This window comes from Elephas maximus, chromosome 6 (assembly GCF_024166365.1).
Source record: "Elephas maximus indicus isolate mEleMax1 chromosome 6, mEleMax1 primary haplotype, whole genome shotgun sequence".
NCBI lineage: Eukaryota > Metazoa > Chordata > Mammalia > Proboscidea > Elephantidae > Elephas > Elephas maximus.
The window spans coordinates 48,546,171-48,571,144 of record NC_064824.1 but is presented as its reverse complement, the minus strand read 5'-3'; the positions used below and the strand labels follow the sequence as shown (position 1 = coordinate 48,571,144).

At 36.8% G+C, this 24,974-nt stretch overlaps 1 protein-coding gene across 1 annotated transcript; it reads right to left on the bottom strand.

Moving 5' to 3' along the window:
- Positions 1-694: 694 nt before the first annotated feature.
- TNFAIP6 (TNF alpha induced protein 6) lies at positions 695-24,507 on the bottom strand. Its single transcript, XM_049887179.1, has 6 exons — positions 24,360-24,507; positions 18,282-18,419; positions 16,529-16,690; positions 12,469-12,697; positions 10,117-10,157; positions 695-1,094 (listed from the first exon to the last, which is right to left on the bottom strand). Exons 1-6 carry the CDS (start codon positions 24,451-24,453, stop codon positions 925-927), a joined length of 834 nt encoding a protein of 277 aa, XP_049743136.1. The 5' UTR covers positions 24,454-24,507; the 3' UTR covers positions 695-924.
- Between the last annotated feature and the right edge of the window lie 467 nt (positions 24,508-24,974).

Sequence of the window (24,974 nt, the reverse complement as noted above, 5' to 3'; positions counted from 1 at the left end):
ATAGAAACAAGAAAATCAAAACAAAATCAATAAGTATGATAGCAAATATATTTTAAACTTTAGTACATTTTTTAAAATGCCATAAAAGTTAAAGGCAAATATAAACTTGAAATTGCAACATATGTGATAGATGTGGAATTATATATAATATGTAATGATTTCTTAAAAATCAATAAGAGAAAAGATTATACTAGTAAAACAAATGGGTGAAAGACATGGAAAAAATTCTCCAAAGAAATAAAATTAGTCAAAAATATGTAAACCAATGATCAATGTCACTGATAAAGTGCAAATTTAAACCACAATGAAATGTCAATTTTGCCTATCAAAAAGGGAAGTTCTATTTTAATTAACCTCTGACTCAGTAATTCTACTTCTAGGACACTATCCCAAATAATTAGAAAGATGCAAAAATATGTATATTAAAAAATGTTTATTGTAGCAGTATTTACAAAAACAACCAAAATTCCAACCACATAGAAAGGCTTAAATAAAGTACGGGACAATCGTAGAATGGAATATTATACAGATGTTCAAAATTATGTTTTTGTGAATATTCAATGATATGGAAAAATACTAATGCTGTAAAGTTCAACGGGAGAAAAACTAGATTGTAAAACTGTACCTAGAGCAAAATTCTGAAATTTCAAATACGAATCTGTATAGATACATATATACATATACCACAAATAGAAAAATGACTAAAAGAAAACATATAAAAATATTAATGGTTGTTATTTTACGTAGTGGGGGTTATAAGAGACTACTTCTCATTTAAATTTTTCTGTACTTACTGAAATTATCAGGTATTGCTTTCACATTTAGAAAATAATAAATAAATGTTAATAATAATATCAAAGTGAGATTCAATGAGTTCCAAAAGGTGCAAACATGAACACTGTGTATTCTGAATGTTCTTCTGTTTTACAAATGGCTAAATCTTCCAGCTAGAAAGTTTTTATTTCCAGTGGAAGTAGTAGTTGTATTTTTTCCAGGACTGGATTTGGGTACAGGATCCACTGCAACATATTTGATTTGGAAGCCTCCTGCTGTCACTGAAGCATCACTTAGAAACTTCAATGTCATGACATTTCCTGTGGGAGGAGGGATGTGAAAGAACAAAGATGTTACTCCTTCAATTTGACAGACAATTCAGGCTCATCATTCTCGTAGGAGAATATAAGAGTTCATGAGCAAGATTACCCAAATTCAGAGCTGGATTCTCAATCAACGAAGTTGCAATTTCATCACCACATGGAACAGGGCAGGAGGCATTCATTTTCTCTCTGCCCCTCCCACCTGTCCAACAGGAAATTTTATCCTGATTTATAAGGTACTCTTTCTAGAAAGAACATCCACGAAATGACAGGAGGATGCAAGGCAGTTCAAACCAATGCAGTATGTTGTTGTGTGCTGTGGAGTCGAATCCAACTCACAGTGACCCTATGGGACAGAGTAGAATTGCCCCATAGGGTTTCTTAGGCAAATCTTTAAGAGAGCAGATTGCCAGGTCTTTTTCCACAGAGAAGCTGATGGGTTTGATCCCCTGACCTTTCAGTTAGCAGCTGAGCCCTTAACCATTGCGCCACTAGGGTTCTTTCATGAGGTATGGATGAGTTATTTACTCAACAATGTTACAGAGCAACAAGCTTTACATTTGTAAGAAGTAAAGCTAGATCCCTACTTCAGAATACCTAAATACACTTTATTGCATTAAAGATCAAAATGTACCGAAAATAAAAAAGGAAAAACTTTATTGTATAAAATAAAACATAGTGTAAATGGAAAAGTTTCAGACTAGAGGCGCTCATGTCAGATGTAAGAATGACGCAGCCAACATGCATTCCCAGGAAGCAAATGGTCAGGAAGTAAACCATTTGTTCATGGGAAGAATGTGCCAAGACATAAACAATTTGTTTCCGGGAAAAATTAGTTCATGACTCCAGTCATGTACAATCAAACCGGCTGGCACCACTCACTAGGAAATAATTCCCTTTAACCAAGTGACAGACATTTACATTTCAAAGGACTTCAAGGTGAAACTGATCTTATCTGTGATCAATCATTAACTGCCTACCTTTCCTTTGTTCTCTTTGTATATAGACCCCTCTCTTACCTTGAATGGTGGAGTGGTTTGTATTTTTACTTAGTGCCATCCAGTTCAAGCTGAAACTCCTCTTATTTCACCCCTATTAGAGTACGAGATTTTCTTCTTTGAGATTTCTGGTGTTAGAAGTGGGACTTTGAAAGTGCATTATCTTTCACAATCCCCAGGGCATCTGTACATAGGCATGATACCTGCTGAGCCATTTTGGGCTCTCCACTTTTTTTTTTTTGCAATAAATGTTCATTTTTTATTAATATTCAAGTTGCTTACAACCTCTTCTTTTTCAACACTTTATATTTTCTTCCTTTTAATCATATAATTTTTTAAAATTGTACTTTGGATGAAAGTTTACAGAATAAACTAGCTTCTCGTTAAACAGTATACTTATTGTCTTATGACATTGGTTAACAACCCCACAAGATGTCAACACTTCCCTTCTTGACCTTGAGTTCCCTGTTACCAGCTTTCCTGTTCCCTCCTGCATTTTAGTCCCTGTCCCTGCGCTGGTGTGCCCCTTTAGTCTTGTTTTGTTTTATAAGCCTGTCTAATTTTTGGATAAAGGGTGAACCTCAGTAGTGACTTCATTACTGAGCTAAAAAGGTATCCGGGGGCCGTTGGGCTCTCCACTTTTGTGAATTCTCAGGAATTGTTTAAGGTAAAAAAAACTTTCAAATCCAAGCTCCGCTCCCTTGCACTGATAGCTCTTTGAGTTTTATTGTGGATTTGTTTTGGTTCTTGCAGGTAAAATTTTGTTTTATTCTGTCATTATAGAATGGGGAATGTTGGCTCCATTTGGAGCCACTTTCTGGGACTCCTGCTCACTACATGAAAAAAAAATATTATGGTCACTTATCATGCATGTTCTTGCCTGTCTGGCATACATAACCTGACTTGAGAAGTTTTGGAAAATCAGTGGCTACTATGGGGTTCTTTTGATCTCTCTAAGTTAACTTTTCTGTGCAGTAAATTAAAGTACTAAGGCTACTGGATTAAGCAGTCCCAGTGGGATGGCTATTTTAATTGCTATATTGAGGTCGCTAAAAGAAATCAAGATAGTAAAATGGCTTCCCTGAAGGACATTGTCTGTAAATTAACTAAGCAGAATAAAGAATTGTTGTTGTTAGGTGCTGCCGAGTCAGTTCTGACTCATAGCAACCCTATGTACCACAGAATGAAACAGTGCCTGGTCCTATGCCATGGTCACAATTGTTGTTATACATGAGCCCAATGTTGGAGCCACTGTGTCAATCCATCTCATTGAGGGTCTTCTTTTCTTTCGCTGACTCTTTACCAAGCATATCCTTTTTCAGGGACTGATCCTTCCTGACAACATGTCCGAAGTGTGTAAAACACAGCCTCGCCATCCTTGCTTCTAAAGAGCAATCTGGTTGTACTTCTTCCACGACAGATTTGTTCCTCCTTTTGGCTGTTCACGGTATATTCAATATTCTTTGCCAACACCACAATTCAAGGCATCAATTCTTCAGTCTTCCTTATTCATGTCCAGCTTTCACATGCATATGATGTGATTGAAAATACTATGGCTTGGGTCAGGGGCACCTTAGTATTCGAGGTAACATCTTTACTTTTCAACACTTTAAAGAGGTATTTTGCAGCAGATTTACCCAATGCAATGCGTCTTTTGATTTCCTGAGGGCTGCTTCCATGGGTGTTGATTGTGGATCCAAGTAAAATGAAATCCTGAAGAAGTTCAGTCTTTTCCTGGTTTATCATGATGTTGCTTATTGGTCCAGTTGTGAAGATTTTTGTTTTCTTTATGTTGAGGTGTAATCCATACTGAAGGTTATGGTCTTTGATCTTCATCATCAAGTGCTTTAAGTCCTCTTCACTTTCAGCAAGCAAGGTTGTGTCATCTGCATAATGCAGGTTGTTAATGAGTCTTCCTCCAATCCTGATGCCCCATTCTCCTTCATATAGTCCAGCTTCTCAGATTATTTGCCCAGCATACAGATTGAATAGGTATGGTGAAAGAATACAACCTTGATGCACACTTTTCCTGACTTGAAATCATGCAGTATCTCCTTGTTCCATCTGAACAACTGCCCCTGATCTATGTACAGGTTCCTCATGAGCACAATTAAGTGTTCTGAAATTCCCATTCTTTGCAATGTTATCCATAATTTGTTATGATCCACACAGTCAAATGCCTTTGCATAGTCAATAAAACACAGGTAAATATCTTTCTGGTATTCTCTGCATTCAGCCAGGATCCATCTGACATCAGCAATGATATTCTTAGTTCCACATCCTCTTCTGAATCTGGTCTGAATTTCTGGAAGTTTCTGTCAAAATACTGCTGCAGCTGCTTTTGAATGCTCTTCAGCAAAATTTTGCTTGTGTGTGATATTAACGACATTGTTCAATATTTTCCAAATTCAGTTAGACCACTTTTCTTGGGAATAGGCATTGGAATTGGCCAGGTAGCTGTCTTTCAAATTTCTTGGCAGAGATGAGTGAGCACTTCCAGTGCTGCATCTGTTTGTTGAAATGTCTCAATTGATATTCTGTCAATTCCTGGAGCCTTGTTTTTCACCAATGCTTTCAGTCCAGCTTGGACTTCTTCCTTTAGTACCATTGGTTCCTGATCATAGGCTACCTCTTGAAATGGTTGAACTTCCACCAATTCTTTTTGGTATAATGACTCTGTGTATTCCTTCCATCTTCTTTTGATTCTTCCTGCCTCGTTTAATATTTTCCCCATAGAATTCTTCACTATTGCAACTTGAGGCTTGAATTTTTCTTCAGTTCTTTCAGCTTGAGAAATGCTGAGTGAGTTCTTCCCCTTTGGTTTTCTATCTCCAGCTCTTTGCACATGTCTTCTCGAGCAGCCCTTTGAAATCTTCTGTTCAGTTCTTTTACTTCATCATCTCTTCTTTTTGCTTTAGCTGCTCAAAGCTCAAGAGCAAGTTTCAGTGTCTCTTCTGACATCCATCTTGGTTTTTTCTTTCTGTCCTATCTTTTTAATGACCTCTTGCTTTCTTCACATATGATGTCCTTGCACAACTCGTCTGGTCTTTGGTCATTGGTGTTTAACACGTCAAATCTATTTGGTCTCTAAATTCAGGTAGTATATACTCAAGATCATACTTTGGATCTTATGGACTTGTTCTAATTTTCTTCAGTTTCAACTTGAACTTTCATATGAGCAATTGATGGTCTATTCTGCAGTCAGCCCGTGCCCTTGTTCTTACTGATGATATTGAACTTTTTCATCATCTCTTTCCACAAATGTAGTTGATTTGATTCTTGTGTATTCCATTTGGTGAGGTCCATATGCATAGTCACCATTTATGCTTGTGAAAAAAGGTATTTGTAATGAAAAGTTGGTCTCGCAAAATTCTATCATGCAATCTCTGGCATCATTTCCATCACCAAGGCCGTATTTTCCAGCTACCGATCCTTCTTCTTTGTTTCCAACTTTCGCATTCCAATCACCAGGAATTAGCAATGCAACCTAACTGCAAGGTTGATCAATTTCAGACTGCAGAAGCAGGTAAAAATCTTCAATTTCTTCATCTCTGGCCTTAGTGGTTGGTGCATAAATTTGAATAATAGTTGTTTTAACTGGTCTTCCTTGTAAGCATATGTTCATCTGACCTCCGGCTCTTGGGACTCGAGCTATCAGTTTATCTGCAGATCCTGGAACTCATCAAGCTTTATAGCCTGAGAGCAGGAGCCCTGCTCTCTGACCTGCCAGTTTTGAGTTTGCCAGCCCCTGTGCCTACGTGAATTAAGAGAAGCCTCTATCCTGATCCATGGACTTGGGATGTTCCAGCCTCTACAATTGTGTGAGCCGTTTCCTTGACATAAATCTCTCTCTATATATTTTTATACACTTTACTGGTTTTCCTTCTCTAGAGAACCCAGACTAAGACACATACTAACTCAAGAATATGGAGGACGACAGAGAACTATAGGTTATTATAGCCTACAGGTTGACCCTGTAGCTAGGGGATACCCTTCCTGCCTTAGAGCTGTGGCTATTACTGCCGAACTAGTGGATACCACAGCAGACAGGGTGCTGGGAAACTTTTTAGATGTCTATGTGTTCTATGCTGTGTCTGCTTTACTTAATTCTGCCTTGACACAACAACTCTCTGCCAGCAGGCTCACTTCCTATGAAAATCTCTTCCTGGGTATGTTTCATCTTGACCACTATCATTCTATCCTGAGTAAGAAATGTTCCTCAAATGTGGTCTTGACCATCAAGATTTTCCCCATAAAACCTACACACCCCGAAGATGAGGTCTATTATCTTGGCAAGGTGAAGAAAATAATTTTTATTAGCCAAAGAGGCTTAAGAAAACAAAGTCCTTGCAGAAGAAAGACTACTCCATTGTGGGTGATCAGTGCCTCCTAGCAGAGGCTTGATCAAAAAGTGGAAATGTAAACAGAAATGTTTCAAACAGGAGACACTTGTGTCAGACATAATGATAATGGGGCCAACACGGATTCTTAGGAAGCAAAGATTAGGATGTAAACCATTTGTTCATAGGAAGAATGCTTCAAGACATAAACAACTTGTTCCCCCCAAAAATGTGTTCATGACTGCAATCTTGTATGACCAAACCAGCTGGTGCCACTCACCTAGCTGGTAACTCACTCCCTCCTAGCCAAGTGGCCAACATTTGCATTTCAAAGGACTTCAACCTGAAGCTGATCTTATCTATAATCAATCATTAACTCCCTAACTTTCCTTTGTTCTGTATGTATATAAACACCTTTCTCTGATTGAATGGTGGAGTGCTTTGTATTTTTACTTAGTGTTGCCCAGCATGAGCTGTATTTTTCCTCAATAAAAGGTCTTTACTTTCACTTCTAACAGACTACAAGATTTTCTTCTTTGACAACAGGAATTTTTTTTGAGGTTTATGGGTAAAAATTCTTCTTAATCAAGGTCAGAAATTTAGAATTCATTTAAAAACAAAAACATAAAAACCTTTACATATATTGAATGCTAATGTTTGCCAAGAACAGCTTTAAATGCCTTTCATCTAGTAACTCATGTATTAATCCCTACAGCAACACTACGAGAAAGGTTCCAATAAAATATTCATTTTACACATGTGAAACAGAGGCACAGAGAACCTAAGTAGCTTGCTCAAGGCCACAGAACTCAAGTAACAGAGTCAGGGTTTGAGGTCTGGCAGTATGGCTACAGAGTTCATGCTTTGATCCACTGCACATACTTGTAAGATTTGTCTAAATTAAAAAAAAAAAAAAAAATTTTTTTTTTTGCTATGGTAAAAGAAACTAAAGTTATAGGGCAAAAGACAGATGAAATAAAATGGGATTAATATCCTTAATATACAAAGAATTGCTAGAAATAAAAGAAGAGCTCCAAAGAATATGCAAGGGACATAAATAGGCAATTCAAAGGGGGTACTAAGGGACAATAAACATATAAAAATATGCTCAAAATGCACTATGAAGAAATGCAAATTAGACCAACAATAAGATTTTTTGCTCTTATATTGGGAAAGAATGTGGAGGATGTTCTTCTAGTTAAAATGCAAATTGACAGTGTAGGACTTGTGGTAATTTGGCAGCATCTCTTAACATTCGGAAACCCTGGTGGTGTAGTGGTTAAAAGTTCGGCTGCTAACCAAAAGGCTGACAGTAGGAATCCACCGGGTACTCCTTGAAAACCCTATGAGGCGGTTGTACTCTGTCCTATAGGGTTGCTATGAGTCGGAATTGACTCAACGGCAACAGTTTTTTTTTTAATTGCACATCTCCTGACCCTAAAAGCACACTTTTAGGAATCTAATGTATTAAAAAAACAAAACAAGACCCTAATATCTAAAAGTAGAAGTTAAAAAATTCTCATTAGAACACTGAAGAGCAAACAAAAAAAGAAAAAAATCAGAAATAAGCATCTTCAGGAAGTTAAATATTGGTACATGACAAATTACAGTACATCCATTACAATGATCTACTTAGCCAGTCATGAAGAAGAATTAGAGTGGTCTAAATATCATATTCTGACCTGGAAATATGTTCCTGGTGTCCTTGTATATAGAAAAACACCTGGAAGGATGGTCACTACACAGTTAGCAAATGTCTTTCTTGGGTAGAAGTGGAGAGATGAGAAGAGTGGACACATTCTTAACTTTATACACCTTCTATTATTAAAGTGGTGGGATTATCAGTAAGTTTTACTTTGTTCATTTATTATTTAATATAAATATTTTGGGGTGAGTAAGCTATGAGTCAGAATCAACTCGACGGCAGTGGGTTTGATTTGGTTTGGTTAAGCACATGCTCAAAGGGGAACTAGATCAAAATGTTAACAGGATTATGTTTGAGTGGTAGGCTTTCTTGTTAAAAGTGTTTTATGTCTTCTTTTTCTTTCTATTCCTCTCTATCCATTTCCTCTCCCTGCTGTTTTTGCTAAATCTTTGGCTTTTGTGCTCAATTGTATCCTTTTCATTTGGTTGATTTGTGTCTCTTTGAATAATAAATTATGTGGGTTTTTTTTCCCCCAGTTTCTTGCAGTTGTGCAAGAAAAATACTGATTTGATTATATTTAGAGTAAGTTTTTTCTGTTCTAGACCAAACACATTTTCAGACTTCTTGCCTCCCTTTTTGAAAACAGGATTCTTATCCCCCAACTACTTTCTACAGCTTTTAAGACCTCTTCTTTCTACTTTCTGTTAATAAACAATATGTTCTCAAAAACAAAACAAAACTAAAATATAAACAAAAGGCTAAATAAATTAGCCTTCCTAGAAAGACAGTAACATAGTTACAGTTAATAAATTTTAAGCATAAATCATTCAAAGATTGATCAGGAAGTTCCATCTCTTTTAATAATGATGGAGACATAAATTAGAATTGAGCGCACTGCAAGGCTGGGGCATGGCAATACAGCTTTGTTAGAAGCCCTAGTGGTGCAACAGTTAAGTGCTCAGCTGCTAGCCAAAAAGTTGCTGGTTACAACTCACCAGCTGCTCCGCAGGAAAAAGTTATTTCAGTCTGATTCTGCAAAGATTCCAGCCTTGTAAGCCCTATGGGGCAGTTCTACTCTGTTCTGTAGAATCACTATGAGTTGGAATCAACTCAACGGCCGTGGGTTTGGTTTTTGGATAGCTTTGTTGTTTTTACTAGGAGAAGCATGGTGATAATTTATGACATGAAAGAAAAATAGAGTGCAGAAGAAAAACAACTGCTAGTGCTACTGAAAATAGAGAAAATGAAGACATCTAAGAAAGTGAAGGTTCTTAGCCAGAAAACAGCAATTTGGGACCACTTAGGGTGGCATTACTTATTGAGATAAATTTATGTCCCACAAGGACATTTCTTGGGGTATATTTCATGGAATAAAGTCCCATAAAATAATTTGCAGGGGCAAAAGGGTTTGCCAACACTGTCTATCATATTTAGCCTTTTAAGATTTACAATGCTTAATTATCATATTAAAAGCTTCATGAAGTCCTCCAATACAGAAATCTGTTTAAAATTACTTAACCCAATGTTTTCTAAATTTATTTTACCTTAGAACCCTTTTCTCATGCAACCACCTAGTAAAAACATCTCATAGAGCTGTGTTCCTCAGAACACTCTCTGGGGAGTACTGTACTAGGATAAAATGTAATAAATACAATGTAAAAAAAATTTTTTTAGTGATGGAATGTATTTTTACTATTTTTAGATTAGTTCAGTCCTTTATCAATTAAAATGTCTAGTCATTTATCAGTACATTTTATGGAAATCATAAACTATAGCAGTATTTACAAGTTTGTAGATTTGAGACTATCTTATTTTTTTTTTTTAGCCTGCATCTCCTTCAAATAACAAGAGTCTCCACATTTTTAATGCAAGCAGTTGGTATAAGTCTTTTTAAAAGTGTAAATAAACACTTCTTCGCATTTTATAAGCTCATAGAGCTTGGTTCTCTCAAATTTAAACAGTGAATAACTACTGTGTCTTCATTATCAGTGATGAGAAAACAAATCATAGTCTTGCTCCTCAAATGAGGGCATTACCTGTACTAATGATGTCTTCTGGAAGCTCATCTCCACAGTATCTGAAGGAGAATTTTTAAAAATAGAGGTTACGTGAATGAATATGACACAGCTATTGCAAGTAAGTAGCCCTTACTGATAATTCAATGCTTTATTTCCCTAAGTAATGGCTTCTTTCTCTACTATTTAAAATTTTTCATTGCTTTATTTGTAAGGGAGGAAAAAAAAAAGGGAGAAGAGAGGTTAAAACCAAGTTTGTCGTTTGAATTAAACTTCTCACTATATTAATGAGACTCTTAAGAAAGAATGTATGGCATTTCCATGTTGTGTATCTCTAAAGCTCTTTATGTAATGGATAACTTGAATGTACATGGAAAAATAAAAAAAGTTACAGATTAAAATAAAGTCTTCATAGTTAAAGAAGAATGGATATACAGTTGGTGGTATTGATACTCTGATTTCTAAGGTTGGGTAACCTGAACACGAAAAAATTATGTTGGACCTTATAGACATAAAAGATATTGATTTTTATCTGAATCATGGTTTGAGATGAACTTCTGTAAGAATTACATAAAAAGTAAGGGAAAATGCCAGTTTTTAAAATGTAATTCATTCCAGAGAGGGAAAAAGTCTACTATAAAGGTAAATTACATTACATAAAACTAAGAAATACCAAACTAGCCTGTTCAAAACCTTCTAAAAAATAGTACTATATTATTTTACCTAGGACTGTAATCAATTTTTGAAACAGGTTTAGAATTGCCAAAACCTAAAAACATCATCCTAATTTCCAAGGTAAGATATCCATTCTTAAAAAAAAAAAAATCTTGTTCTTGATTCCTCCAACCCTACTTTATAACTTCTTAAAAGTTATTTAAAAGAACTGTTTGTATTTTTTCCCATAGCAGTAGTCTGTAAGCCAAAGAATGAAATAAAACAAAAAAAAAAACCATTTTCCCTCCAAAAATTGCCTTTTTTTTAAGTTGCAAGTTTCAAAGTCAACATGAAAAGCTATTAAATCTGTCATTTTAAATTGTCTCCACTACCAATTTCTTCCATTAAATTACTATCACGGATAATAGAGAATTGATAACATTCTAAAATATGGATTAAGTGGGGACTTAACTACATAAAAAATAACTAATGGTACATTCCTCGATTTTGCAGGATTTTGTAAGGCACTAATAACATAAAGACTTGAGGTGGGGAATAAAAAAAAAAAAGATTGTGACCCAGTATGATGAAAACCCAGAGGAAAAATATTGAAGAAGAGACTCTTTGTTTTTTATGGCATAGAAATCTATTTTTAAGCAGATCCATTAATTGGTTCTTTAGCCAAATTCATTGAGAAAAGAGACTATACTTTGCTTATTTGTCCTGCATCTATAATGCTTAGCAAATGCTTTGTACACAGAAGAAAAGCAGTAATTATTGACCATATAACATTTTTAAGCAAATGGCAGAAATTAAAATGCTTAAAAAAACCCAGCAAACTTCCCAACTTATAGATCTCTCTTCCTCCTAACTAAAAACAAAAACAAAAAAAACCCCATTGCCACGAGTCCATTCTGACTCATAGTGACCTTATAAAAAAAGACCTTATAGGACAGTACAATTGCCCATTAGGATTTCCGAGGAGTGCCTGGTGGATTTGAACTGCCAATCTTTTTTTTGATTAGCATCTGAACTCTTAACTGCTAGGCCACCAGAGTTTCCCTCTCTTCCTCTTATTGTCAGCCAAATCATGAGGTTTTTATAGACTATTTAACTTGTTCTTATGACTTAACAATAATTAAAAGATAGCTAGCACTATTTTGGGAACCCTGGTTGCCTAGTGGTTAAGAGCTATGGGTGCTAACCAAAAGGTCACCAGTTCAAACCCAGCAGGCACTCCTTGGAAACACTATGGGGCAGTTCTCTGTTTATAGAGTCGCTATGAGTCAGAATTGGCTCGAAGGTTTTTTGTTGTTAGCACTATTTTCGAGCCCTGGTGTCTCAGTGGTTAAGAGCCCAGCTGCTAACCAAGAGGTTGGCAATTCGAATTCACCAGGCGCTCCTTGGAAACACTATGGGGCAGTTCTATTCTGTTGTGTACGGTGGCTATGAGCTGGAATTGACTCAATGGCAATGGGTTTGGTTTTGGTTTTGGCTTAGCACTATTTTAATAAGTACATGTAGCAGCGGCCATAGCTTGTTATGTTAAGAAAAATTTTAAACCGAAAAAATCTAAAAATCTTTCTAGAAGATATGGTCGTGTAGAAATACTAGAAAGTCAATATTGTAGGGACAATAAATTAATAAAATTAATCAAAGAAACATCAAACAAAATACCAGATGTTCGTTTAACTTCCTGTATGGGGAAGCCACACGTACCTTCCCACAAAGCCGTGAACATCATCGTAACTGTCATATACTTCAACATAGTCAGCCAAACAAGCTGGGTCATCTTCAAGGTCAAAGTCCAAAAAACTCAGGTGAATCCGCTGACCATATTTGAGTCTAATGTGCCAGTAGCAGATCTGGTTATCACCGTACTCGTTTGGGAAGCCTGGAGATTTAAAAATTGCCTTCGGATCTGTAAAGACACCCCCACACTCTTTTGCTGAAATGGGGGAGAGGGGAGAAGAGAGAGAATTAGAAAAAATAATATCCGCAACTTAACGTGAGATTTACTTCTTAGTTTCCATGTATTTATTACTTTTTGTGTAACATTAAAGAATTAGCCCAATAGATACTATATTTGGAAGAAAGGCCTGGCAATCTGCTTCTGAAAAATCAGCCATCGAAAACCCTGTGGAGCAGAGTTCTACTCTGCTATACATGGGGTTGCCATGAGTAGGGATAGGTTTCACAGCAAACTGGTACGTATACTATATGATGTATACATTTAGCTAAAGGAAGCGGCCCTGGTGGCACAATGGTTAACTGAAAGCTTGGCAGTTTGAAACCACCAGTGGCTCCATGGGAAGAAGATGTGGCAGTCTGCTTCTGCAGAGATTTATAGCCTCAGAAACCCTACGGGGTCTCTATGAGTCAGAATTGACTTGACGGCAGTGGGTTTTGGGGTAGCTGAAGAATAAATGTATTTTTTTTTTATGAATAGTTTCTAAATTCTCTAGAATAAACATGGACTATCTGTGAATTTAAATAAAAGCAAAATAACAAGAAAATCATAGAAATTTAATTAATTGAGCCTTTTTTAGTCATAAAATGCACAGGTCTTACATGTATAGTTCTCCGTGTTTTGACAAGTATATAAACGGCTGTTACCAACAGCCCGATCAAGATGGAAGGGATTTTGTCCTGTGGTGTCACCACTGTGTCTTCAGGGACTCAAACACTTAGGATAATGGTTCCTATAAATTCTCTTTGAAAAATCAGTATAGAATTTCAGGAGCACAATGGACCCTGAAGGTCATTCTAATCCAGTTAAAAGGAATAATATATAACCATTCTGTACTCCCTTTTTACAGGTTTAAACTAACACTCTAGTCCCAATATTTCAGGATTTAGTGCAAATATTTGTTTGTTTTCTCCAAGTCATGCATTGTTTTATAGATTTCAGTCAAGTCGTATAACCTGTCATGGGAAGGAAGTGACACCCCTTTGCCAGAACTGGTAATTTGCAAATACGACCTAGAGAGAAAGCTATGAAGGAGCTCTGGTTAATTTTCATTTCATATCAGGTAAGTGGCTAGTGTCTAGGAAAAGGGGTTGTGGTGGTTGTTATCGTTTGCCATCAAGTCAGTTTTGACTCATATTGACCTCATGTGTGCAGAGTAGAATTGCTCCAAAGGGTTTTCGAGGCTGTGACCTCTCAGAAGCAGATAGCCAGGCCTGTCTTCTGAGATGCCTCTGGGTGAGTTAGAACCTCCAACCTTTTGGCTGGTAGTCAAGCACTTAACTGTTCACACCACAAATAACCTGTGTGGTGATGGTGGTGGCTCATCTGAAGATATTTTTCTTTACTTCATTGGGAAGCTGTTCCCAATAATACTCCATTTTAAAATAGCTATTAAAAAAATTGTATTAGAATCTTTAATGCCATAGAAGTTAAGAAATTATTCCCCAAGATAGAGTTTGGGGACTTAGTCTGAGCAATGTGACTACTCTCTATCACAGTTTCTTCTTTGGTAAAATAAAAATAATCATGCTTCTGCTATTGCCTACCTCACAGGATTAGTCTGAGGATAAAATATAGAAGAAAAACTTAAGGGTTTGTGCAAATATAGGCTATTCCTGTTGCATAATTCAATATTATATAATATATAACTTACATGTATACAGAAATCTGTACAGTGCCAGTTCGGGGAGTGATTTGCTCTGTCCCATAGCTTCCTATCTTTGTAGCGTCTATCAGAGTTGCCTATTCAGCTATAGCCATTCAGCTCTGTACTTATGCTTCATATACATAGTTATTGCCTCTATTGCTCATTTAGAAAATGACAGATTCACAAATCTGGCTTGGTCTCTGAGAACTGTTAAGTGGTTAAGAATATTTTTATATAAAGGAATCAACATCATCTAATACATTCAGAACTTGAAATGAGCAAATTTACTTCTAAACACTTCATGACCCTCTTCTCTTTAATCGGCTCTAACATGGTGCTATTGATTAATAGATTGCTTTATTTTTGTGACACTGTTACAAGTTTTTCATTCCAATGATTTCTCAGTGAACTGTTCTTGTCCTAATGCCAGTTCAAGCAATCCCCAGTTCCCTTTAGGTTAACCACAACCTAAATAATCAGCGTACCACTAAATCCGAAAGCAAACTAAATACACTGAGAATTGGGTAAGGACCAGTCTCCCAGGATTCTGGACATGTACTGCAAGAGTCAAAAGTATTCAGCCTCCCTGAGAAAAGTAGGTTATAAAAACATGGAAGTTCAGATGGCATTCTTATAAAAGGGCCAAGAAGCACTGTAAGGATGCTTCTATCAGCACTTCTCCTTTTCCCTAGTCTCTTACCTATGGACATGACAGCAGCCGAAGCTCAGAGATACCAACGTTTATCAAGCAAAATAAGAATCAGAGAATATATTCAGAAATAAAGTTATTCTTGAGAGTAAAAAGAATGTTGCCTGTAAAGGTATATTAAAGAAAAAAAAGCCGAAAATCAAGAGAGGGAGGAAAGGATGATATATGTTTTACAAACAATGAGGTATTGGACTAAATATGCTTAAAATATGTAAAACTGAGTCACAAGTTATAATGCTATAGGAATGCATTGATTTATTCACATCTGTCTGAAGTGGGTCTAGGTGACGGTTCTAGGCAAAGTTCTTGTCTACTTTTCTACTTCGAATATACATTATTTTGAGAATAGGTTAGTTACGGACGTCAGAATCTGTTCTCCAATGATTAATATCATTAAATAGTAACTTTTTTTATAATAATATGGAAATCCTGGTGGTGTAGTGGTTAAGTGCTGCTAAAAGGTCAGCAGTTCAGATCCACCAGGCCCTCTTTGGAAACTCTATGGAGCAGTTCTACTCTGTCCTATAGGGTCGCTATGGGTCGGAATCAGCTCAACGGCAATGGTCTGTAATAATATGCTAGGACTTCACTATAAATCTCCTATTGAGACTTATGGAATTTGTTATAGGGTAGATCCAAATGGAACACTATCTGATCATAAATACCAGAAGGACTTCGTAACACATCATGACATTTTGTAGCATTGTCCTGAGAGAAATAGGTCCCAAAAGAACTTAGTCTATTTTTTTCTCCAAAAGCATGCAGAGTAACTCTTTATAGTAATTATAACAAGTTAATTTTCTCCTTAAAACTCCCTGGCTGCAAGCAGCCATGGGAAAAAACATGAACACAAATATACCATAATAACATCTAGTATATGTAGCATGTAATTGTTTTAACAAACCACTGAATGAGAGTTGCTTAGTTTGGAAGTCTAAGCATTTATGCACAAAAAGAAATTAAGGACAGAATTTGTTTATTTTGTCTTCTTTTTGCAATTCTATCAAAGGGATAATTTTGAATAATTGTCATTTGATAACATCGCTTTATTGTTTTAGCTAATTGGCTGTGACTATTTTATAACCGGATCTTTGTGGCCAGGACGTTTCCCTGGCATAGAAAAAACCTGAATTCTCAATCTCACCTGCCCACTAATTGTTGGCTGTCTGATTTTGGGTAAATTACTTAACTTCTTTAAGTCTCGGTTTCCTGATTTCTTTAAAATGAGCATAACAATAGTGCCTTGTAGAGTTGTGAGGATTAAGTGAGAGTGTGGATGAAGAAATGTAACTCAGTGTCTGGCACAGCACAATCACTTTATATAGCTATTATTAATAATTATCATTGCCAAACTGAATTATCTTTGGAAGAAGAAACCACTTCTTTTTTAAAACCTTCTTAATAGCATGTAACTGTTTTTGGAAAGCTTATAAAATAATTCTTTTGAACAAACCATGAGGATTGTAGCAATAGGCATCCCATCTTTCGCTCCTATTGAGACGGATTCCATAATCAATAATGCCAGTTTTTCCAAATCCACAGTTGAGCCCTGGCTTCACAATGGGATAGCCAACTCTGCCCTTGGCCATCCAGCCAGCAGCACACACATGGAATCCTGCAGGGGAAGAAAGGGCTATAGGATTAACTGTTAAAAACACCGAGCAAAGGTCATTTTAACAAAGGTGGCCAATTTCAACAGTGACAGTTTCTCAACTGCCCAAATCCATTTCATGTGAGAGAAACAAGCGTTTTCTTTAAAAAAATGCATATGTTGTATATATATGTATATATTGCACATATAAAAAATATAACATCTTTTACTAGAAAATGACCTTACTTGAAAAAAAAAAAAGACACAGATGGACTAGAAATCTATGAATATGAAAATGGCCTATCTAGCCCCATGAGATAGTTTCTGAAACTATTACCAATTCTGAAAAAAAAAAATTTTTTTTTTCAGGTGGCAATTTAATTAATTTCTATTTCAGGATCAGTTAAGACATTGTGAATATTTTAAAAGATTTAAACAAGGAAAAAATCTCATAAATTTCGACCAAAGGCTCAGCCCTCTTTTCCTTGTTCAGTTTAGGAGGCTGTTTTAATGTCTGCCTGTACCATTCCAGGACGATCTACTAGCAGTCCAGGATGTGTGGCCCGTGTATGCTTCATTCCAGTTCCCGTGCCTTAGAGATGCCTATGAGCATAGACTGAGGGTAGTTATCCCAGCAGGCTGATGCTGTTCAGGGCATTTCAGAGAACACCTTTATTTTTGTCTTGAATGATGCATAATAATAGCAGAACCCCTTGTTCAGTACTTTCCTGTCAGGAAAAGTGTCTCTTCAGTGGAGGAGAGAATTCCAAAAGGGGGTGGCCTTTGGATTCTCTTGAAAGTCCAAGAAACGATACCACCACCAGCTACTGTTCAGTCAGCTCCTACTTGTGGCAACCCCGTGTGTGTCAGAGTAGAACTGTGCTCCACCGGGTTTTCAATGGCTGCTTTTTCAGAAGTAGATTGCCAGGACTTTCTTCCAAGGTACCCTGGGTGGGCTTGAACTGCCAACCTTTTGGTTAGCAGCTGAATGTGTTAACCATTTGCACCATCCAGGCATTCCAAAGAAGAAAATGGCACCAGTTAATTACTGGGTTTTTCACCGGGTTTCTGGAAATCATCTTCCCAATTTCTTTTTTCTGCCATCTTAAAATCTGCTTATCCGCCTTTTCCTCATAGCTTTTTTTGTTCCTAATGTAAAAATGTATTCTCCTGCATATTATTTTTTTAATGGAAAAGAAAAAGCCGCTAAATTCAATATTTCTCCACCCTGTAAATTTCATTGTAAGACTCAACATGATAGTATAATTTATTCTCAGGAGCCAAGAAGAGGAAGAAAACTATTGAAAATGAATAGCAATGGCATTAAAATTAATGAGGAGTTTAAATGGTACTGAGATAGTGAGATTTTTATTTTCTTATGACTTTTTTTTCTTTTTTTAACTCACTATGTCTTGTGACTCAAAATAAGTTATTTTTACTAGAACTTTCTACCAGCTCTAGGCAGAGAGGATAGGAAAAACAGAGCAGAGATGCCCTGGGGCTTAGGGAACAATCAGAGGGGCTAGAGAGAAAAGTCTTATCGAAGGGTTGAAGGAAAGGTGGATATTTTTTCCCAAGGCTGAAAAAGAATAAAAATCATTGTCAAATTACATACCAATTTTTCTGGCTGCCTCTAGCTGCTTGTAGGTGGCAAGGTGCCCACCTTCATATTCACACACTGCCTTAGCTTCTGCGTAGGTAAGCTTGTACTTGCCAGACCGTGCTTCTCTGTGGTACACGCCTGCTGCTTGTTCTGTGAAATCACAAAACGTCATGTACCCATTATTATCCGTTCTTGCAGAACAGAGGGAAGTTTTGTGGCCTCAGCTGGAAGATTACATCAGTTATTTTTGCTGCCAAGGTGTTTCCTGGGACACCCGCCTTAGGGAGCTAAGTTGTCATCATTAGAGAGTTTTGGAAAAAAATATGAATGAGGGGAATTTTAGGGGAGCTTGGCGGCATGGACAGAAACTTGAGGCTATATTATGTTTCTGAACTGATAGACTGAAAGAAAAAGTTTTAATACAACTTTGCTTTTCTACACCACCCAAAGGTAATAAATACTTTCTTTTGGCTTTGTTTTAAGTCATATAAAAACTTGGAAAGTTTAGAAGAGGAAAAAAAAAAAAAAAGAGAGAGAGAGACAAAGACAATAGAAACCAATGAAAATTCATCCATTATGCAGACTCACAATGAAGGAGAAAAAAATAAGCCAAAATATCCATTTGAGGGAAATGACTAATGCTGTATAATTGAGAATTTGGTAAACAAACCAAAAACTAAGAAAAGGTTTGAAGGAATCCAAAGCAAACAAATACTATGTTTAAAAAAAACAAAAATAGATTCAAACACAGCGGAGAAATAACTGGACACACCTAGCTACCATTTCCTAAATTCTTCATTTACTTTGCCTTTTTTAGTTCACATGCTCTTCCCAACATATTTTGTTGTTGCTGTTAGGTGCCTTAGAGTTGGTTCTGACTCTCGACTCTGTAGCAACCTTATTTACAACAGAATGAAACCCTGCATGGTCCTGCAGCATCTCCCAATTGTTCCTATGTGTGAACCCATTGTTGCAGCCACTGTGTCAATCCATGATGTTGAAGGACTTCCTTTTTCACTGACCCTCTACTTTTCCAAGCATGATGTCCTTCTCCAGGGACTGGTCCCTCCTGATAACATGTCCAAAGTATGTGAGATGAAGTGTCACCATCCTCACTTCTGGCAGTACTTCTTTTTTCTCTTTTAACAATGTTTATTGAGTACTTATCATGTTTAAAGCATTCTGCTAGTTATTATGGATATGTGAACCAACAGGAAAAAAAAAATCCTTTATTCTAATAAGAGATGCAGACAAGTAAAAAAAAAAAAAAAGACCACATGACTAATCAAAGGAAGTAGAACGCACTATACCAAAAAAAACCAAACCGAGTGCCATCAAGTTGATTCCGACTCATAGTGACCCTATAGGACAGGGTGGAACTGCCCCATAGAGTTTCCAAGGAGCGCCTGGTGGATCCGAACTGCCAACCCTTTGGTTAGCAGCCATAGCACTTAACCACTACGCCACCAGGGTTTCCAGAATGAACTATAGGGAATAGTTAAGTCATCTTCCTAAGGAAATGTGCTATTGAGTTCTTGCTCTAACAGTGCTGTTAAACCAGAGGTGTGTTTGATCCAGTTTCTACAGACTCATGGGTGTGGATTATGTGCTCTGTTTCTCAATTCTGCTATCAGTGATGTCAAGGTAATAGCTAGAGATTGGCTAAGGTGGAGGTATCTATACCATGGAAATAGACAAACACTGTAAGTCAGGTCTTCCCTGCAACCCCGAGAGAGCCATTTTTAAAACATTTACCAACACACCTGTCTTGGTTATCTAGTGCTGCTATAACAGAAATACTACAAGTGGATGGCTTTATCAAAGAGAAGTCTATTCTCTCACAGTCTAGGAGGCTAGAAGTCTGAATTCAGGGTGCCAGCTCCAGGGGAAGGCTTTCTCTGTCTGTTGGCTCTAGGAGGAGGTCCTTGTCATCAGTCTTCTGTGGTGGAGGAACTTCTCCATGCAGGGACCCAGGATCCAAAGGATGTACTCTTCTCCTGGCTCTTGTTTCTGGGTGGTATGAGGTCCCACCTGGCTGTACTTTTTGCAAAACAGATTTTTTCATTGTTCTGGCAGTTCATGGTTTATTTAATATTCTTTGCCAATACCGTAATTCAAAGGCATCAATTCTTCTTTGGTCTTCCGTATTCATCGTCTGGCTTTCGCATGCATATGAGGCGCCTGGTAATATTTTAAGCAGCGTTAAGTCATCCATGAGTTTCCTTCCAGTAGATCACTGTTTAAATTGGTTGTTTTGAGTTTGGAATGCATTTTGCCATAGAAACAGTTGAAGATTCCTGGAACAATAATCGTAGCATTATCTCTAGTAGTTTTACATATTCTGCCAGATTATGATTAAATCTTTGTACCCTGACCTATGCAGTCAGCTACCCTAAGGCCATTTTCAATGGGAACATATGTTCCTTGGCATGAAGCAAGACATGTATCCAACAATATTAATATAGTTCCTTGCTCTCTTCCCCAAGCTGAAGTTGACACTGCCACAACTCAATGGGAGATGATGTTTGTCATTTTTCCTGTTTTTCTAGATGCCAAGGGATCCTGCTCTTGTACATTATGTGATAAAGGCCCATCACTTATATGCATACGACTTTAGTCAACCCGATGCTCATAGGTCAGGGAACACCAAGAACATCAAATCAAAACTAGCCAAGGTGTTTCCCCGACTTTGAAAGTCACCTTCTGCCCAGGTGTCCTTAATGTGGTAAAGCCTCATCAACTAAACTTTCATTAATTTCCAGTTTAGTTGTTTGCAGAATATATCGTGAAGTTATTTACTAAGCGTTGTAGATCAAGTCCTACCCTCAAGGAACTTGGACACTAGTGGGCAGCACAAGTACATTTAACTTGAAGAGAGGAATACCAAGGCTTTTAAAAGAGAAAGAAACTGAAAACCAGTTGCTTTCAAGGTGATACCAACTCATGGTGACCCCACGTATGTGAAAATAGAACCGGGCACCATAGGGTTTTCAGTGGCTGCTTTTTCTGCTGTATTAATATTCTTTATTAATATTATGATGATTTTCAGGTCTTTCTTTCGAGGCACCTGTGGGTGGACTAACTTCCAACCTTTAGGTTAGCAGCCTAGCATCTTAACTGTTTGTACCACCCAAGGCATGCTTAATGTACTTAGACGTTGTAATAAAGATTGTTGTTGATTATTAAGGATTATAAAATTGTATCTATGCCCTAAGAATATAGACTTAAAAGATCTTTCTTGAAAAAGAATATTTTATAGGAATTATTTTAATGCATGCCACGGTTTCTCACACTAAGGTTTCCTTGGTATTTTTACACTAAAATTGAAATATGATGTCTGCAGAAAAAAAAATTAACGGAGATTTAAAAATAAGTTTTCTTCAACTTTTGGTATCCACTGCAACTTGTCTAGTAATTTGATGGTAACTGAAATAGCAAAATTTATGTTATAAATTTCAACTTAATTTATTAATTAATATTAATATTCCACATTGTTGGTCAAAGAGTACCATACTACCAGGGCTTGCTTCTTGAACAGTGGAGAACTCTTGGTGTATGTACTTGACTATTTTAAACAAAGCCTTTATTTTAAAGTATTGTTCAATTCAGAATTTTTTCTAGTAAGATGGGCATTTCTACAATGAATCCTAATTTTTAAAGTTTTATCGCTCAGGATAAATAATATTTTTTTGAGTCAACAGTCATTCATTAAAACTGAAAATCTCTTCAACCCATCTTTTTTTTTTTTTTTCCTTTTAGCAAGTAGCCACAGAATCATTGTGGATCAAGTTTTTTGTCCTGGCTCTACCATGGACAAATCATGTGACCGTGTATAAATCACTGCCTGAGCTTCAGTTTCTTCATTGATCAAATGGGAATAATAATAACGATTTTTAGAAGTAAATAAAACTTTAAAGCTCATAAGCATAACTTCTGGAGCTTATAGGAGCTCAGACATATTACATTACTTTTTTTCATTTCCCCTCTCCTTTTTCAGATTTGCTGAAAATAATTATTTCTCTGAGTGTTTTCAATTTTCGTAATTAATATAAACTATTTGCCCTTCAGTAGTTTTTTTTTCTTTTTTTAATTACTATTAAGAGATTAGGAGACCTGGGGGTGCAGTGATTAAAGCACTCACCTGCTAACTGAAGGGTCAGCAGTTCGAATCCACTAGTTGGTCCCCAGGAGAAAGATGTGGCTGTCTACCCTCATAAAGATTTCAGCCTTGGAAACCCCGTGGGACAGTTCTACTCTGTCCTGTAGGGTTGCTGTGAGTCAGCATCAGCTCGATGGCAGTGGGTTTGCTTTTGGGTACTAAGAAATTAGAGGATAACAACAACAAAAAAAAACCCAAACCTGTTGGGGTCGAGCTGACCCTATAAGGACAGAGTAGAGCTGCCCCCATAAGGTTTCCAAGGAGTGGCTGGTGGATTTGAACTGCTGACCTTTTGGTTAGTAGTCAAGCTCTTAACCACTACACTGCCAGGGCTCCAGAGGATACCAGGGTTGAAATAAACTTCAGGGATTCCCTACTTTAGCCCTCTCATTTTACCGGTGAGGAAATTTAAACCTAGAGAGTTTAAAGTGACTTATTCTTGAGAGTTACTAACATAGTTTTGACTTCTAATCCCACTTTCGTTCCTCCCTAAACAGTGTCTAATATTATATTGATCCAACCAACTGTAAATAATTTGTGCTGGGCTGATTAACCAATGATTTGTCCCAGATTGATGCCATTTGCACTTATCCCAAGCCTCAGATTTCCAGCATACTCTTAACAAAGATTTGCATTTGCTCCTCTGTATCTCTCGGTAGAATTTCTAATGCCCTGCTTTCTATTTTTGTAATCTATAACATCGCTTAAAAAAAAACTAACTCCAAATTACTTGCTAAGAGTGTGACAACATTTCAAAGTTTATCCACATGGGTTTACTTCTTACTAGCATTCTGGCACTTTTTTCCATTTCTGACAAATATGTATATATTTCCTAAGCTTGATGGTGTGCAATGAAAATAAACAAAGAAGTTTGCTCATTCCTGTAGTGAATCCCAGAATGTCTCTTGGCCAAATGGATCACACCATCCGGCATGAAACTTGTTCACTGACTCAAGCTGAAAAAAGAGGCAGCAAAGTCTTGCATTGCAAATCGGGCTTTTTAATGAAATCCGCATGGCTGCAGTTATTTCCAGAGACGAACATGTGAAGGGGAAAGTCTTCTACAACTGTGTGCTGCTCAGCACACCGAAAACCAAGACCCAGGTAAAGTTTTTCTCTTTATTTCATGCAAGAATCTCTCAACTTTCTGCTCAAGCAATTCAAAGATTTCCCACTATTAAACCCACTAATGGGCATAAACAATATGAATTTATTTGTATCATGAGATTTAAAGCATTGTTTAGGGTACTACCAGGGGTGTTTTGCGTTTTCTTTATTTTGCCTTTTCTGTCCTATCGTCTGTCTTCACAGCTTGGCCTATCTCATTATTACATTTAACAAAAAATTTTCTTTGTCCGACAAAAGGGTTAAAGAAGTACTTTGGGATAAAAGGAATGCAAGTGGTAAGAATGCATTCAGAACTACAAACCTTTTTCCTTTTTTCTATATTGCTGTCAAAATGGCTAAGATGTTGATAAAACCAAGGTCTATACTCAACAGGTCAAAGTACATGGAGCAATAATTACACAATTTTTTACATAATCTGATTTACTTGTTGCAATTTTGAGACCTGACTACAAATGAATTATGTTGGCAGTTTTATTTTATTTTTTTGACAAAGAAATACCCTCCCGCTATATTTCCACCTCTGCTTTGAAAAATTTTAAATATATTTTCACAGGGAATGCAAATATTAACCATTATTTTCTACTGAGCAATTAACTTTTTAAGAGAGCTGTTTTTAAATTTTACAATGTGGAAACACTTTTTAAAGAAAAAATATATGCATTGCAATGCACATCTTTCCTGAGCAATTTCTTTGAAAACATCAGCTTTGAATGGAACAGAAAAACATACTGCTTTGATTCATTTCTTTATGACTTAAGAGAACCGGCATTCCCCACAGGAAGACCACGAGTGAAGTTTCTTACCAAGCCAAATGGAGTTGTGAAAAATTCCGTTCTTGTATCCCCATCCGTGAGCCTCTTCCCACAGTAAGACAAATAAGCAAATGAAGATGACCATATCGTTGGTTGTAGAGCAGTAACAGCCTGTCGGGGGCTGCACAGGATAAAGTCTCAGAGCAGCGGCTGGAATGTGACTGCAACATCTGGTTTCCACTTCTCTTAAATCGCTTTTTTCAGCTATGAGGTCAGCAAGTACTTTCCAATGGCGTTTTCTGCTGTAGAGTTACACAATTAACTCAGTGTCTGAAGCAAATCCTCTGACTCATTTGCATTGGCAACTAAAACTAAGGGTATAGAATGATCATCTACATTTTAAAATTCAGTTACGAGGAAAGGAATTCAGTTCCTCTGTCACAAGCTCTTCTCTACTGGAAACGTTGTGTGACTTGGTGCAGATTTTGCAAGGATTTAAAAACAAACAAACAACAAATTTCAGTAGGAATTTAAAACGAAATCCACATTGTCTTATTTGCAGTAGGTCAATTATTGGGTTTGGAGTTAAGCCCTAATCTGAAGACCCAGGTAATGCTGCGTTAGTTTTCCCTAAACATTGCCAAGCTTGTATAGAAAATTTAAAAC

Bases quoted from the DNA above. Each gene is read 5' to 3' on its own strand.
- TNFAIP6 (XM_049887179.1), bottom strand. From the start codon at position 24,453: ATGGTCATCTTCATTTGCTTATTTGTCTTACTGTGGGAAGAGGCTCAC. The intron at 12,698-16,528 runs GTTTGTTCAAAA...CCCCCATTTCAG, and splicing joins CTATTGCTACAATCCTCATG to CAAAAGAGTGTGGGGGTGTC. The intron at 10,158-12,468 runs GTACGTGTGGCT...ATTCTCCTTCAG, and splicing joins GTTCACGGCTTTGTGGGAAG to ATACTGTGGAGATGAGCTTC.